We start from the raw sequence: 18,255 nt of genomic DNA on the forward strand, positions 1-18,255 counted from the left end.
CCTATACCTTGCTGGATACATCGCTCATTGAGAAAGAAAATATATGTTAATCGCCATCACCTAGAAAGATATTTGCTCCCGACTAGGTAAAACATCTGACAATTAGATATACTGTAGTTTCTGTGTCATGTAGTGGTCTCCATAGGCCTCGATCCTGGATGGGGTACGGAGCCCACAGCCAAAATTTGATTGTACTCCCCAAAATTTGGAAATACAGTAGGAAATAGAAAATTCGAACTAAATGGGACCACAGGTAGTTCGGATTTTCGAAAATGACCATGAAAATGCCATTTAGGCTTAAATATACTGTACGGCATGCTCTTTTATAGATACAGTGGTTATATAGTACGTACAGTAATTACAATACCGTACGTAAGGCTATTTACATTTAATGTTTCTGAGTAACCTGCTCGTACACTAAACTACACTGTCCTTTTAACTCACACTTAAAACTTAACTTGTATAGGCGTAAGGGAAAATAAAAATATGTATGTCAAACAATTACATAGGAATGAGCTTTTGTAAAAACACTGACCTCATAGAATATCGACGGACATCCCTATTGTTTGTTTATCGCTAGCGCTACGACAAAGTGTAAAAAGCTTCTAAGGACCGCGTTCGGATTTTTGACGTTCGGATTATTGACGTCCTACTGTACTATTGTTGCGTGAATCCTTGGCGTGAATATTTCCTTCACTGTATGACGATAAAACCTATACCCTTATACCGCCTATCGGCACCGCGATTATTTCCATCTTTGAACGGGAAAACAAAATTTCAATTATGTAAATAGCACATACATATTACACTTGAAAAAACTCCAATAAGAAAATTTTTGTATAGAGAGGTGTGAAATACCCTAATGTTTATAAAACATTCTTTAATCTGTTGTGAGAAGTAGAGTGTTCATTCACATGAAATACACGATTAAGGACAATAACATTCAAGGATCAGCTTTTTCCTAAAGAATAAAATTTTTTCAATTAAATTTTATCCTGAACAAACAAATACCTAAGGAAAAAGGTACAACGCTATTACTATCGTTATTTGTTCCGTAAACGCCACGTACTGTCAATCTGTGGACTAATGCTATGGGCTTTTCTCTCTTCTGTACTGATGCAATATCCTATACTTTACTACTTTATTAATTTTGCAGACTAGTGTTACAAAAATCATTGCCAGGGATAGGTAGATCATTCTTTCCTTAGTGATTTGCAAGTATCTTGTTTGCTTGTAACAACCAATTCGTATGATAGTTGATAGCCAGCCCTGTACAGCCACTTACATAAGTGCTTGGACCCCTGACTCTTATAATTCCATTACTTGAAGTCCAGGTTATTTGCAGTTGTGAGAACGCCTAGACAGATGCAACCCAACTTACACGTAATTTTTATCGGCACTGACAGCAGTTGGTAACACTGAGTCAAATCTTTATGCAAGTAAAATTGTGACTAGATGATGAACGAAACATTTCTCCATTCTGAGATCAATCTCTCTGCTTCAGAGCATGTTGTCCAATGAACATCATATGTTAAGCTCAATATTGCTGTGTATGTAATGTATTATTCATTATATACTGTATATTCAAAGAAATAAAAACACTGATCACACATGAATCAGAAAATGCTTGAAAGTAGACGAAAATATCAAATCTAGAACAACTGCTGGATATAAGTTCGAAAAATAACTGTCTCCATTCACAGACCTCCTCCAATTCTTCTTATTCCAACATCTTTTTCTTTCAAGGGAAGAGAATATTTTGCTTGTCACACTGAATATGCATTAAAATTGAAAGAGAAACACTTGAGAAACTTTCAGCCTGGCCGGGATTCGAACCCGGGTCTAGCAAATAGAAGTTCAATGCGTTAACCACTCACCTACGGCGCCACTTAACCTTCCACGCAAACTAATACCTAGTTAAAATCGTTTCATGGAAAAATATAAAGATACTAATATTTGTGTGAGTGTTTTACTGACTTACTCGAGATTTCTTTGTTTTACTCAAAAATAAGCTGTATAGACGTTCCTCAATGAGGAAAATATCACGAAACGTTCGGTTGTAGGGATGGTCCCGATTTACATTGCATTTCGTCTTTACCATAACTTCTAATTTCCGAAGAAGAAAAGACGACAGAAATTATTTTCATATTCTTTGAATTTTATCAACACGTGTAGGTATAGACAGTTCTATGTTTATGTTCCATAACTACTAGTTTATTTTCTTATATTCATATGAAGAATTTGTGGCAAATTGAGCCGGTGTCACTAGCCGAGTGATCTCGGGCGTGCGGCTTCTGTTCATGAGGCGCAATCCACTAGGTGTTCGAATTCTTCTGAAGAGCAAGGTCAGAATTTTAACTGTCTTCAGTATTTCTGTGTTCGTGTCCCTGCAGTGTTTGGAATATGTCGAAAGGACATGAGGTGCCAGTGGCGAACAATACTCTGGTAGGGGCGTTTTATTTTTAAAAAATGTGAAAGCAGGAAACTCCCATTGCATCTACGTGAGTTCAAATCCCGTCGTGGCAATTATAAAATTTTTTGAATGGGAAGATAATGTTTATGTAATTGGTATTGTAATTATTTAATTCTTTATTATTATTATTATTATTATTATTATTATTATTATTATTATTATTATTACCACCACAGAAGGAAATAAAAGGTAACATAGTCGAAGGTATTCATAGGAACAGAAAAAATATACAATATGTCAGATGTTTCTTAGGTTTACACATGAACGCAATAATATTATTACGTTTATAGATTTACAGATAGAATTATCATTTTTAGACAACAATAAATAGAATATTAATATTTGTTAGCTGATAACAATAATGCATTTTGTTTCGCCTTGCTTCTAGGTAGAAAGATAAGGTGACATCTTAAATAGGATCATTCCCGTGACTAGCGTTGTAAGTTCGATCACTATTTGCAATTTGTGCACAGCTAGGAACAATTCCTTGGAACTCATTTTTGGCTCATACCACAGCAGTAAACTCGTATTTACCCCTTATGTATTCATCAATTATTGTCCAAATATGTTACATTCCCATACAGTTACGAATGAAGGTTGATACGGATGACGTAATTTTGTGTTGTTGGCATTTCACCCGTGAAGGAAGTCGTCTTAACTCTTAGACCCAGAGAAATTGAATATTTTTCATGCTAGTATACATCAGAAGTATCAATATTGGGAATTATAAAAATTTCCTGAATTGCCACAACCGAAATCGAACCCGCGTCCCCAACATTATGAAGCTAACGCTAAATCCACTACTCTAAAATATCAATGTTCTGGGATAAGCAAAAAACTGGATGTGCTCTGAATTCAGTAATTACACACTTTTACGATTCCATTGTAATAATGCTGAAACTTTCTAATTTCAGTCGTGATAAAATAGTAAATTATTATTATGCAGAAAGAATAGTCCAGAGAAGTAAACTTTAAATTAACAACTCATACGTACGGAGGCGCTACCGTATGCTCTCGCCTCGGGCCCTGATTTTACATGGCATGGCATTGGACAGAGTTATCTAATTTAATGAACCTTTTTCGGTACCTTGTTTCCTATTATTACGCGTTTCACTCAATTTTACAATTTCTCCACTAACTCTGTAAGAACAGGGACAAAAACACAGAAACATGGAGGACAGTAAAAATCACAAATGCTATTCGCTCGTTCTTCCCTTCCCTGAAGTAAAACTATAAAATATGGAGAAGATGCAATTTTTGGTTTTCTATCTTCTATGTGTTGTCAAATACAGAGTTGGAGTTGGTCAGTGGGTCAAATGGATCGAGTTTTCTGAGGGGGTCAGTGGGTCGTGAGTCAACAGCATGTAACCCACTGCGACCCATCACCCATCGTGACCAAATCCGACCCACCACTCACTATGAGCACTCTGACCCACCAACCCACTCTGCTCTCTTCATTATAGACAGCTTCTTCTGAACAGCATATTTTTTCACCTTTCACCCTAGCCATAGAAACAAAAAAACACGTTTCTGATTGGTTGCAGCTTGCGATTGTCCAAACCTTCTGATGTATGTATTGTGTATTATAGTAGTAATAAAAGAAAATTTGTCCTTTGTTGGAATTGAAGAAGATAATTGAAGAAGCAGTTTAGGTTAAATTTATATCATGGCAGTCAAGGTGGAACAAAACGAGCCCTACGTGGCTTCCAACTCGCTCCTCCTCCTCCTCCTCCTACTACTACTACTACTAATCCTGTGGATTCGTATAGCAAAACTGCACACGTAACCTAATCATTTTTGAGTATTTTTTTCATATTTTAATGAAAAAAGTATTTTGAAAATTTAAAAATAAAATATTAAAATCAAAAACTTTCCTTGGACCGGATTTGAACCCACACCAAAAGGAATTATAACTAGTAGCCCATTGCGCTGGTGCTCCAGGCCACAAAGACCGCCAGTAACAGACCCTTAATGTTTGCTATATTTATGTTACGTGGCGAGAAACGGATAACTCCAACTTACCAGAACCGTGTATTTAGCATCTATGAGTAGGGTCGAGCGTGATTTTAAAATGTGCTTCTGAACACTGGTGAGTTTGTCTACGTGTTACTTTCAAGTCCTCCATTTCCCTTTTTCATTTGTTTCTGTTTACCTACCTGAGATGAGTATCTCTAAGTGAAAAAAGAACTTTAGCCATTCTTGGATATTGTAATTTGTAATTGTAATAATAGCAATAGGATGTACACTACTACTTGGCTTTCGAGACACACAGCCTGTGAGTTTTGGACGAGTTAAATACTGGAAAAGATACATTTTTGAATCTGTAATATATAAATTATTTTATAAAAATTAAATGAAAGTATGTGTGCCTAATCATCACGGCCAAATTGCAGTCAAATAAAATGGCTTTTGGTATATAGTTAGGCCTTACTCCAAACTGTGATGTTATCATATTGCGTCCATTATAATAATATCCTAAGGGATAGTGGGGATCCGAATATTTGCTAAACAATTGAGTATCTCGCAAGCCGTTAAACTTACGGAGCTGTAATTCAGTATATTAACTCTTTATTGAAAATGAACAGTACGTCTCCTAGCATTCTTTCTAACATTCTCCTTTATGGGGAGGGGTGCACTTTCTACATATGGTAAATAGATAGTGGGTTAGTTTGTAAAAATAATCGAAAACGATCGATATTAGTTGAGAGACAAAATTGAGAAACAAGAAATACAGCCGGGTTCGATTCCCGGCGGGGGCTCATGTGGTTTTGATTCACGTTAATCCGTTGGCCCACGTCTCATATAACATAGCTGCTGAAATGAACATTAAATTCAAAATCAACTCAACAAAAAATACAGTGCTTTGCATCATATATCCATATATGCTTACCATGTGCTTTCTATTATAATAATTGCTGAAGCTTGTTTATTATATGGAGCGCTTAGAGCAGAGGGTAATCAACCCATAAAGTTGTGAGAAAAATATACATAAAATGTGTAATGTAAGCTTCTGTATGTTGGTCTACTAACCTTGATTTGGTTCTTCCAAATCTCATTCGTTTTTTTCACTGAAAAGTATCGGAAATTCATCGTAATTTGGCCCATGACAAACACTTTACCATTTTATATCGTAAAGGTAAGATCTATCGTTATTGTAACGGAGCGGAGCTTGAGCGATTGACCGTAGAAATTCAAACTCCGATTAGTTAGAATTTGACAACCTGGTTTTATTACAAATATAAACTCTTTAGTCGGTAGAGAAGAGGCCATGGATCATGCATCAGAGTTGATGACGATGTGTTTTGGTGGGTGAGGGTTCATGGTGGGTGGTGGTCGGAGTGGGTGGTGGGTGAGAGTGGGTCACGGTGTGTGGTGGATCATAGTGGGTCTTGGGTCAGAGTGAGACACGGTGAGTGGTGGGTCGTGGGTCAGAGTGGATCACGGTGGGTTGTGCGTCAGTGAGTCGTGGGTCAAGCTTTCATTGACCCATGCTATCTCTTGTCAAATCTATAACACCAAACCAGACAAAGAGCAATAATAATGCACAAAACTCTCAACATTCTAGCTATTCATAACATAACTATTGAATGATCCGAATAACTCTAGTATATCAACAAATCATTATTTGTCATGACTTTTTCCACTACCTGATACTTTAAATGTTGTTAATACGCGAAGTTTATTGATCTCGTCACTTATTCACTTACTCTCTTATGATCATCAAAATACTTAGGGTACTTCCGTAGATATAGAAAGATGAAATGTAGTATTCAGGCTTCGTGTAACGTGCAAGTAAACAAATAAAAAGCAAAAGGATATACCCCCAGACCCTCTACAATGGAGTGTGTCCATTATTCAACAAAAGACTTGAAATCCAATCAGAAGATTCATAAAAATATAAAACATATAGTCAAGTTTCGACTTTGCAATAATAATAATAATAATAATAATAATAATAATAATAATAATAATAATAATAATATAAAGAAATAACAGATTTACAAAGTTTATAACGTAAACAATATCTTCCAATTAAGAAGAAAATGATTGCCACGACGGGATTCGAACCCATGTCTCTGCCATACGCGTTTCATAATTTGCCAATCTACCAAAATTCCTTATATAAAGATAAAAACAATGAACTAGTAGTTACGGAAGATAAAAATAGAACTTTCTTTTTCTACACGTGTTGATGCAATTCAAAGAATGCGAAAATAATGTTTGTTGGCTTGTATTTTCGCGGATTCCAAGAATTTCAGATATCCTCTGATCTTATTGGCCGATGCAGATAGGGCATCAATAGTCATGACTTACATATAGCGGAAAGTAAATCGGCCCTCGTTACCAAGCGGGTTAGCGCAACATCCTAGTAATAAAAATCTTTTTTGACGTGGGTTCAAACCCTGCCCAAGGATTTTTATTTTACTTTTTAAATTTTCATAGCACATTTTTAATTAAAATAGGATTGAAAATAATACTCAGAAAGGTGATTTACTGATTATTTTTTTAAATTTTCGTAACACTTTTTTCATGAAAATTAGCTTGCAGTTTTACTATACGGATCCATAGTAAAAGTATTATTATTATTATTAATAATAATAATAATAATAATAATAATAATAATAATAATAATAATAATAATAATAATAATAATAATAATAATAATAGGAACGGGTTAGAAGATCCGCAGGGGTTGGTTAGGTTCTGTTCTCTTGTCCAAATTTTTCTGTACATTTTACATGACCAACTTCAAACAGCTGGCTAGGGTAGCGAGGGAATACTGAAACTCTTGGGATAGGCGTAAATGCTGACGGCTTTTCTTTGGAAGTTAGAAGTTACGATGAGAAAGAATACTAGTAATGTAAATCGGGAGCAGCTAAAAACGATGAGGTAGCCTCAACTTGAAGAAAATTTCGTAATATTTTCCTCATTGACGAAGGTCTATACAACTTGTTCTCGAGTAAGTCATTTTGACACTCATAAGAAACGTCTTTTTATACGAGCATTAGTATTTTGTATTGACTTACATGCAACTATTTTAACTAGCTAATAGTTTAGATAAGAAATGAAGTGTCGCGGTAGGTAAGTGGTTAGCGTATTGAACTTCTATTCAGCGGATCCGGATTTGAACCCCGGCCAGATTGAAGCATTCTCAAATGTTTCAATTTCAGTTTCAATACATACTCACTGTGACAAGCAAGATCCCTCCTCCAGAAAGAAAAAGATGTTGGAATGATTAGAATTGGAGAAGATCTCTCAATGGAGACAATCATTTACAAACTTATTTCTAACAGTTGTTCTAAATTTGATATTTTCAGCTTCTTTCAAGTATTTCCTGATTCATGCGTGGTCAGTATTTTGTCTAAACATAGAGTATATAAAGAAATAATACATTACATACACAGCAATATTGAGATTAATATATGGTGTTCTTTGGAAAACTCGATCGGAACCCTAGATATTCATCTTAGCATGGAGAACTGTTTCGTTAGTCATCTATTTTAAAATTTTACCTTCATAATTATCTGGATCAGGGCTACCAACTTCTGTCAGTGCAAAGAAAAGTTACGTGTAAGTTGGGTTGCATCTGTCTAGGCGTTGTCACAAATGCAAATGACCTGGACCACAAGTAATGGAATTATAACAGTCAGGGTCCAGGTACTTATGTAAGTGGCTGTACATTGACTTCGTTTGCTATCGTCAGTGTTGTTATATTACACAATACTGTCGGAAAACGTTTTCTTTTTCTTTCTTTTTTTTAGAGCACGTCATTATCATACCCGTAGAATGTCTGTTTTTGGTACGAATGTGTCGTTCTTGTATCAAGAGGATGCTTTATCATACAGTCTACTTATTCACAACTGTTCATAAACAATGCCACACCTGTCTTCAATTCCTGATTGATTTTTTTTTGGTAAAAAAAAGAATCGCTTTGAATGTTTCTGCCATTTGTAAGGACAAATTTCAAATCCACTTTCAATGCCTTATATCTCAAAAGCATCTACTAAAACAAGCCTTCCCTTGGAAGTAGTTCCATTTCATTAGCATTCATGGTTCAAAGTTCTGATGCTACAAAGTTCGGGTTGCGCCACTTTCCAGACACCTCGCAATCTGTATTAGATTTACGGAAAACTCGATGAAATAAAAGGTATTTTTGACTACAAGGAAAGAAGCTAGTTCATCTATTATTGCCAATTTAGATCTCACTACTAAGTGTTGACCGAATTTATTCGCGAAAGTGTTACCAGCTCGTTCGGATTAGCTTAATATTGCTCTCTGACTTGAGTTTGAGTTTAACATTCCGTTCAACATCAAGGCTATATGAGACGTGGGCCTACAGATTAACGTGGAATCCGGACCACATAAGCTCCCGCCGGCAATCGAACCCGGGTCTCCCACGCCAAAGGCGCGTATGCTAACCTCTTAGCCACGAAGGTGCTCTAACATTGCTATTTGAGTTCAGTGTTCTAGATTATGCACCGAGGCTAAGGGAGTCGGTGATTATAAGTTTGCAGGCACATTATAGAGCAGATAAGTTCGTAAGTATATTATAAACCTGTACATAGTTGGCGACTAGGCGAGTCTGGAAGACATAAGGAGATCAAGAGTGAAAAAAAAATGAACAATTACTCTGGTGGCGTGCCGTAATTTTACCTGCTGCCGGTGGGTTATTGGTGTGCCAACAAAAGAATAGGCAACTGTATCTATTTCCATGTAGAAATATGGGGTTCACTGTTATATAAAAATGTCCACGTATTCTTAATTTCTATGGTTCTTACACTTGGTGCCGCTGGGCTCTATGGTGTCATGTCAGCCTGAAGTAGCACTTGACATTAGAATTTTAATACCACTTGATGTCTATGGTCTATCTTGGAGGTCTATGGTCTATGTGGGGGAATCCTAATACTATTATTATTATTATTATTATTATTATTATTAGTAGTAGTAGTAGTAGTAGTAGCAGCAGCAGCAGTAAGTAATGGTCCTGGGAGTAATGAGTTTTTTTTTTTTTTTTTTTTTTAATCAGGTTTCGGCTCGGAAATGTTTCTTTTACGTTTCTCGATTTTCAGCTCATTCTTTTAATTCGCAATATTTTCTTCCATTTTTCAAATCATAGATCAGTTGTTTTCTTCTTCCCATTCCTCGTTTTCCTTCTGTCTTTCCTTCTATGGCGGTATCAAGAAAACAATTCCTTCAATCCAATTGGTTGTCCTACGAAGGATGCTGGCTGAAAACAGAGTTACAAGAAAACCGTCTCCAAATATGATGCTTTCAATCTAAAGTAAAGGAAGTTTTTAAATCGGACTAGCCATTTGATCTGCACACTCTTTATGCGCATGGCCATTTACCCCGGACCTACAACATAAATGAATGAAGTTGCTGTCTTTTACATTAACTTGTCGATGGCCAGCACCTCGTTTCAAACATGTTCCCATTCACCATACTCTTACAAACTTTACCCACCTCCCGCCCCGCCCTCCCCTCAGCACGTCTACTAATGGCAACGTTGCATTTTCATTTAACATTGTGAGCATAAAGAGTGTACAGCCCAAACGGCTTGTCCAGTTTTGAAAAATTGCTCCACTTTATATTGATAACATCATATTTGGAGACGGTTTCCCCTCTTACATTTTGTTATAACTCTAATAAAGTTTTATAATAAAGTTACCCTATATCAAGGGACTTTTGAAACACTCTGTATATAAAGCACATAAATACATATTATATATATATATATATATATATATATATATATATATATATATATATATATATATATATATATATATAAATGAAATATTTTATTTTAATTTCAAGAATAACATATGGTGAAAGCGTGAAGCAATTACATTTTCTTTGAGAAGACGAATGTAATGTCATTGTATACGTTGGCAATTAGTGTGACGAATAAGATAATAGCTTTACCGCGAATACTCATTTCAGTGAAACCTTTCCACTTGAAATGTAATTTCAGTGAAATTTTCCCATATATTTATCGCTTCTATTAGCTTTAAAGCTTTTCAAATTGTGATGTGCATTTTTATTAGTTTGTTATACGTTTTGTAAAGTGTTTTAAGAGAAGTATGGTTGTGTCAGGGGAGTTTATATTTTCAGTTATACTTACAATAGTGAGAAGTTATCACAGAAAACATATAAAAGTTTATTCTAAGTTTAGAGCTGAGTTTACGATTGAAGTTTGATACTTATAATAATAATAATAATAATAATAATAATAATAATAATAATAATAATAATAATAATAATAATAATAATAATAATAATAATAATAACGCCGCGAACAGCTTTCTACAAAATACAACACTTTCTATGGCATCATAATATAAACGAGTGAGTTTCGTTTCATAGTGAGAAAGTAGAGTAGACTTCCAAGTATATGAATTCAATCTTGAGATAATAGATTTATAACAACTGGTTGCAGTGGAGTGAAAAATATAAAAATAGAAGCTGTACCTCAGACACTGAATCCATATCAGATTTCCACTAGACCTACTGCCCCATCAGGATCCTGCCGCCTACAGTCGGACAATTGGTCCATGCCGACCAGATGCCGCGGTGGGATTCCCGGCGCCGGACACCGGCGTCTTTCCGCGCGATTTTCGAGCGCGACGAATAGTTGCCTTATCGAGTAGTCGATAAACAGCCGGAAATGAGCATTAAATACGCCGACGCTGCCGTCGAAAAGAGGCCGGGATAAAGAGTCGGCAGAGGGTCGGAAAGAGGCCTTTCCGACTGTTTTGCCGACTCTGACGGTCGGCAACAGTCGGCAAAGGGCATTTTATTTTACTATTTTCGACCGTTTGCCGCGTCGGCAAAAGGTTGGCAACTTTGAAAAAGTAGATCGTCATGCCGCTGCGGACGGGTGCCGGCGGCGTCCGGCGGCCTGCCACCGTCGACAGCAGCAATCCCTCTTTCCGACTGCGACTTCCTGATGGGGTGGGTATCCTTCACTGTTTCTGTTCTATGGAAATAAATGCTGAAATTCCAAATTGTTAATTTGGTTAATTTGAACTACTTCTGATTTGAATACGGAGTTAATAGAAGAAAAATCCTATCCTTGGGACGCTGAATCGATTTCAAACAAGTTGCTTCTTCATATATCTTACAGTTTTTCCTATATGAAATCAGTATCGAAAACAGAAGTACTAGTAAAGTCAACCTTTTGCGGTTTCGATATAGTGTTGTGGATTATAAGACGCTGTATCGACTATAAAGAAACCCTATCTATTACCGTTACTGTTTCTGTCCTATGGCGATAGATGTTGAAACCGCAAATTGTTAATTTGAACCACTTACGATTTGAATAGATGGCCAACGGAGAACATGACATGTATTTTTGGCAAGCTGAATCGAATGCAACAGATCGAATCTCGATATCTATTACCGTTTTTACTTTCTGGAAATTAGTATTGAAACCGGATGTAGTAGTAAATTTCTGTTTAGATTTATTTGGCCGGGGAGCCACAAACTTACTTGGCCGGGGAGCCTAATTTGAGCTGTGGGGTGGATATAGAAAGACAGCTCACCCAAGTTAGGCAATGTGTGGATCAAACTCGTATGTGATTTCGTACTGTCATGCTAAGTGGAAAAGTTTTACTATTCTCTAGTCTCACTCAGGTCATTCTAGAATTTATCTTCGTAAGCATTTCAATATAGCAGTCGGAGGCTCCAGGAAATACAAGCTCAAGGAAATCCAGAAGGATGATCCCCTTCCTTTTGCAGAACACAACACACACAATTTTATCCGACCTATGATCTGCATTTTAAACCTCTTCCTTGTTAAGGTATTCAGATGTCGCTACTTTCTGGCTCTGGATCGCAGTGGTTACACAATGTCTTCTTACCACCATTTCACTCATTTGTACCACCATCGTCTTTTATAGCCTACCCGGCATAATCGTGGAAAGTAAAACTAAAATAATCCAATTCAAGCACAAAATTTGAATAACCCGTATGGGCACCTTAGTTAACAGCTCCACCAATCTTTCTTCCATCCTAAATCAAACATATAAAACCGCTGAAACACTGTGCAATTTATTGTAATTTAAAATTATTAAGTACCAAATATTATGTCACTAAAATTAAAGGATTCCGAGACATGAACCTATGTATAGGGTGTTAAGGAATTACACAGACAAATTATAAGAGGTGACTCCTCACATCAAAATAAGAGAAAAAGTTCATATGGTCTTATGGCGAAAAGTTCATAGTTTCAGAACTAGGGCTGTCCAAAGTCGCGAAAAAGCTAAATTTCAACAGACCCTATTTCGAATTCGAATAACTATGGATTGTGATCCTTATCAGCGTAAATGATGCCACCCATACACAATCCAAATATGCATATTTATCAATTGTCAATAGGTGCACAGGGCACTTCCTACAGGGTATAGTTCTCAGATATGCTCTCAATAGAGTTTTCAGATATACCTTGATTTCAAGAAGGGTCCAAAGTAGGCAGGAGGTAAGCCTTGAGAACAACGTTCATCCAATGCTTCGGAGAGGAGTCGGAAGTGTTAAAAATCGGCAGCTTCTTGTATTTTTGTGTCCAGAATATCGTGTGATGCGATGTATTTCTTCACGGTACATTTCACATTTTCTTCACTTATATAGTAAGCGTGAAAAACAAAACAAAACAAAACAAAAAAAAAAAAAAAAAAACAGCATGCGTGCGTTTTTCCAAGCACGAGAGACCGTGCTGTTGGTGATTCTTAACACTTCCGACATCGCGTCAAAGGATTCCGTGTTAATTGCTATCAAGGCTTATTGTTTGCCTACTTTGGACCAGTCATAAAGTCAGAGCATATCTCAAAATTCGGTTGATAGCATGTCTGAGAATTTCACCCTGCACGAAATAATCCGTACACCTATTGAACATTAATGAAATATGCATTTTTGGATTGCGTATGCGTGACTTCCTTTATGCTGATAACGACCACCATCCACAGTCTCTCCAATTCGACATAGGGCCTCTTGAAATTCGGCTTTTTTTTCGCGATTTTGGACAACCCTAGCTCTGAAACTATGCACTTTTTGCCAAAGGTCCATATGAACTTTTCCTCTTATTTTGACGTGAGGAATCACCTCTTAAAGTTTGTCTGTATAGTTCATTAACACCCTATATAATGGTCATCTGAATTATGAAATATGGATATCTTATTATTGGAAATTTGACTTAGCAATTTGAATATATACATCACTTAAGATAATCGAGCATGTATTTAAGCGTTTTTGATATTTAATCTATATTACAGAGTCACCCCACCCCTTTTTCTTGCTTTCTACATCATTTTTTAAAATGAAAAGTACTGTGAAATATGTGTTTAATTTTTTAAAATGATAAATCTGAATAATTAAGTTTCATGTTGAACAATAAACTTAAAGAATTCCGACATATGGACATCTTTTCTTAACATAATAGTTACAAGCTTTTTTTTTTTTTAAAAAAAAAACTCTCTTTTCTTTCCTTCTAAGGTGGGAGCTCGCTCACTCAGAGGTAGAGCACTTATCTATAGTGCATAGGGTCTCTGGTTCGATTCCAGGACAAGTGAATTTATGGTGAACAATAGATATTAAGTCCGTTAGTTTTCTCGTGTTCTCCCGTTTCCTCCACATGCTCATTCCATCAATTCTTCCATCGTCATTCACTTTACTTTAATCACCCTTAGTTTAGAAAGCACAAACGTGGGACGTTGAACTCGAAGATTTAATTTTTTTCTTTCATTCTAGATCAAATATCAAGAAAACGTTCAATTTTCAATGAGAAGTTTAAATTTGAAATTTATTGTCTCTAAACATAAGAGATTTAAAGATATAGGCACCGTAATATAATAGTTGCAATCTCCAGTCCCTTTTCTACCCTTTTAGGCCAAATAGACTATAAGACATTGTAACATTTAATTATTTTAAACTAAAAATGTCCAATTATCAACATTTCATGTCTTTAATTTATTGGCCCGTATTCCCTGATTGGTTATGGTTTAGTGTTCTACGATTACTTTCTTACTGTAAACTCTACTCTTACATTATCCAAGGTCCTTCAATCACACTTCAAATGTAGACCCTTCACAACATACTCAACACTTAAACAGTTAAACAAGCACAAACCTATTACAATTATAACACAATTACACTTTTGTTCCTACATTAAAAAGAAAGGAAAAAACGTTTAAACAAAACTCGTATTTTCATTGACAACAATAAACCACAAAAACGCATTGAATCGTATTATAATAAATAATTTACATTTTAATTAAAGTGAACAAAACAAGCCATAAAACCATTAAATCACATCAGAAGCGGGTTAAGGGCGAAGCCAATGGAGCTCAGGTTCCGGGGCTCAGGAGGCCCCCAAAAATCCCTCTCCCTAATACTAAAATATAACAATTAACTTATTACATTATAGGCTTCAGATCCATGCTAATTTTTTTCCGCTCGCTACGCTCGTGGTATCGCTACAATTAATCTTCTTCTACCACCGTCTTCACGACACTTATTTTGTGAGGTTGACCACTTGGCTTGTATTTGGAATTTGTCTGTTACACTGCAGTATATCAGTATTTAACTGTTAATAATGAATGAAATCAAACTAATTATTGTACATTAAAATATTACAGCTTAGTTCTCGGTGTTTCAATAAGCCTATGTGGAAGGTAGTGCAGAAAATTTATGCGCTGGAATTATTCGATATATATCCCTCCTTAAAATAATCGGCTGCAGGGCCCCTAAAGCCTTAATCCGCCCCTGAATTACATTATAAAAAATAAATAATTTAAAACTAAATTATTTTAATAAAACTTACAAATATAATAAGTTTTTTTTGTTTCTAACTGAAAGTCGTTAATATAGCAATAACTTAATAAAATAGTATACTTCATATGCATCTTATATACATAAATACAAAACTCACTATTGAAATTTTTTTCTATATATAAAAACTTATATTAACACAAACACATTAAACTATAATTTACCACCTTATATATTAATCAAAATTTCCGTTATTTAAGATTATAGTTAATATTCTTAAATCCTTTCATAATCTCTAACCAGTATGATCTAAGTGTGCGTTAAACATTTCCATTGTAAATCATAATTTTATCACATTTATTTTCTTTCGCATGAACTTAGGGACATTTGCCTTTTAAATTATGTTACCGGTGTTACTGCTCCTCGACCCAACTATTAATAGTAAAACCGTCAAACCTTTTATTGTCTTCGGAAAACGATTGCAGTCTATTATACTAATTTATTTTTTCGTCATTTGCCGCTATATCCATATTTTCTTCTTCAAATCGGAAAGTTGTATATATATATATATATATATATATATATATATATATATATATATATATATATATATATATATATATATATATATATATATATATATATATATACCTGTTAACGTTAAGTTCTACTACTAATTCATGTTTTAATTTCTCATTTTCAACATTAAATTACAATTATTTACGAATCTTATAATTTATCCTATTAACACGTTTTCAGTGATATTGACGATTTGATTATATCCGTGTACTTTTCTATTGGCGTGCAACGTATATCTACTTACTTCATGGGCAACAGTTTCTAAAGGTTAACAAAAAATCAAATTAATTTTATTAAAATAAAAAAGTCAACGTCTCTTTTTTTTTAACCAAAGTGGTGTAGAAAGGTAATTAACAACAAATAAAATTTCTTTTCAGTCATGGTGAACCATGGAGAAGATTCAGAACGAAAGTCCAGAAGCCATTGCTACAACCAAAAATAGTCAGATCCTATATCAAACCTATAGAGGAAGTAACAGTGGATTTTCTCAACAGGTAAATATATAGTATTATAGCTACAAACGAATATATATATCGGGTGTTCAGAAAATGGCGTCCACGGACAACAAAGCATTATGCTTCCAAGTCAAAATAAACGAACATGCTATATAATGGTATATCCTCTCGGGCGTCCTAAGGGAAATCAAACATTTCACTATGTGGCAACGCTCGAGACTTACTTGGAGCCATTAGTATTGTTCTACGAATCCATCAATCATTTCCATCGATTGTTACTGAAATAGGTGGTGAAAGTGTCAATCCCTATCGATTTTAACTGCCATGTGGAAAGAATCGATTGAACTATACGATTGATTGTTCGATCTTACTCTATGGTACTTTATCATCGAACGTTGCCACAAAGTGTAATTCGCAATAGGACCCAAAAAGTATAGAATTATATATATGTTTTGCTTTATTGGACTTGTAGAGTAGTGCTCTGTACTCCGTGGGCGCTATTTCTAGAACACCCGATATATATGGGATCTGTTTACGTGGGTTTTTTGTCAACTAGTTCTTTTTTTTTAATAGCGTCAGTTTTGTTTGACAAAATAACTTATTTTCTTTTCAAACATAAACTCACATTTACGTGTTTATTTTCCGTTCATGTTTACGTAAAACATATTGAAATGTAGAATATAATCTCGTCTATTGAATTATGAAATTAACATTCATTAGCTAATTTTCACATTCATTAATAGGAATAGCCAGCAATGAAATGCAAACTTACAATCATAGACTCAGCTCCACATTCGTTTCAAGTAAAACCTGCATTAAAACTAGTGGTGGGCACAAAAACTGGTTTTTCGGTTTTTAGGAAAGCCGAAATCGGTTTTTGAAGATTTTTAAAAAAACGTTTTCTCACCGAAACCGGTTTCGCTTTTCTCTAAAATCGGTTCGGTTTTACCGAAACCGCTTTCAGTTTTCTTCAAAACCGATTCGGTTTTCACCGAAACCGGTTATCGGTTTTCTTCAAAACCGGTTTGATTTTTCACCAGAACAGGTTTCGGTTTTCTTCAAAGCCAGTTGCGGTTTTTCCAAAATTCGTTCTATTTCTGACCAGAATAGTGTTTCGTTGTTCTCCGGAAACCGATTCCATTCCCACAGAAAGTTTTATGTGCTTCCCAAAAGGTTTCATCGAAACCACTTTCTGTGAAAACCGAAACCGGTTTCGGTGAAAACCGAACCGCCTTTTTAGAAAACCAAAACCGGTTCCGGCGAAAAACCGAACCGGTTTTGAAGAAAACCGAAACCGGTTTCGGTGCAAACCGAACCGGTTTTGGATAAAACGGAAATGTCGGTTTTTCGGATTTCGCTTTTTCTAGACACCGGTTTCCGGTTTTTATAACATCCTGTTTTGCCCATCTCTAATTAAAACATAAACTTGAAATGATATTGCATGATATTACTTTCTATTCACTTGTAGGATTATTGTTACAAGATCTTGCTTTCTTTCAACAGGATGGAAGGCTTACGAGATGAAAACAACGATATGCCAGAAGATTTTGACAACGAAATTCATAAATGGTCACTAGAATGTAAGTATATTATTCAACCGTTTACCACAAGAGTGTAAGTATATTGTTTGTTGAACCGTTTATCACTAGAATGTAAGTATATTGTTGAACTTTTTAGTATTAGAGTATAAACATATTGTTGAACTGTTCATCACTAGAGTGTAAGTATATTGTTAAACTGTTTACCATTACTGGTAATGTCATTATTACAATCTGTATCATTATTGTTTATTATTAGACTTTTATTACTGTAGTAATATATAATTTTATTGTTAAACCATTTACTATTACAATGCAAATATTGTTAAACAATTTATTATTTGAGTGTAAGTATATTGATTAACCTTTTATCACTGGAATGTAAATATATTGTTTAAGTGTTTATCATAGAGTGTAAGTATAGTATTGAACTCTTTATCACTAG

General features: G+C 35.1%; 1 protein-coding gene across 1 annotated transcript in view; it reads left to right on the plus strand.

Moving 5' to 3' along the window:
• LOC145669663 (putative cytochrome P450 301a1, mitochondrial) overlaps window positions 1-18,255 on the plus strand; it is an 84,589-nt gene that overhangs the window by 46,233 nt on the left and 20,101 nt on the right. The window contains exons 4-5 of the mRNA XM_081737920.1: window positions 16,195-16,311; window positions 17,776-17,852. Coding sequence (XP_081594046.1) covers window positions 16,195-16,311; window positions 17,776-17,852 — 194 coding nt within the window. The remainder of the gene's footprint in view (window positions 1-16,194; window positions 16,312-17,775; window positions 17,853-18,255) is intronic.

This window comes from Thermobia domestica, chromosome 14 (genome assembly GCF_964235325.1).
Source record: "Thermobia domestica chromosome 14, izTheDome1.hap1.1, whole genome shotgun sequence".
NCBI lineage: Eukaryota > Metazoa > Arthropoda > Insecta > Zygentoma > Lepismatidae > Thermobia > Thermobia domestica.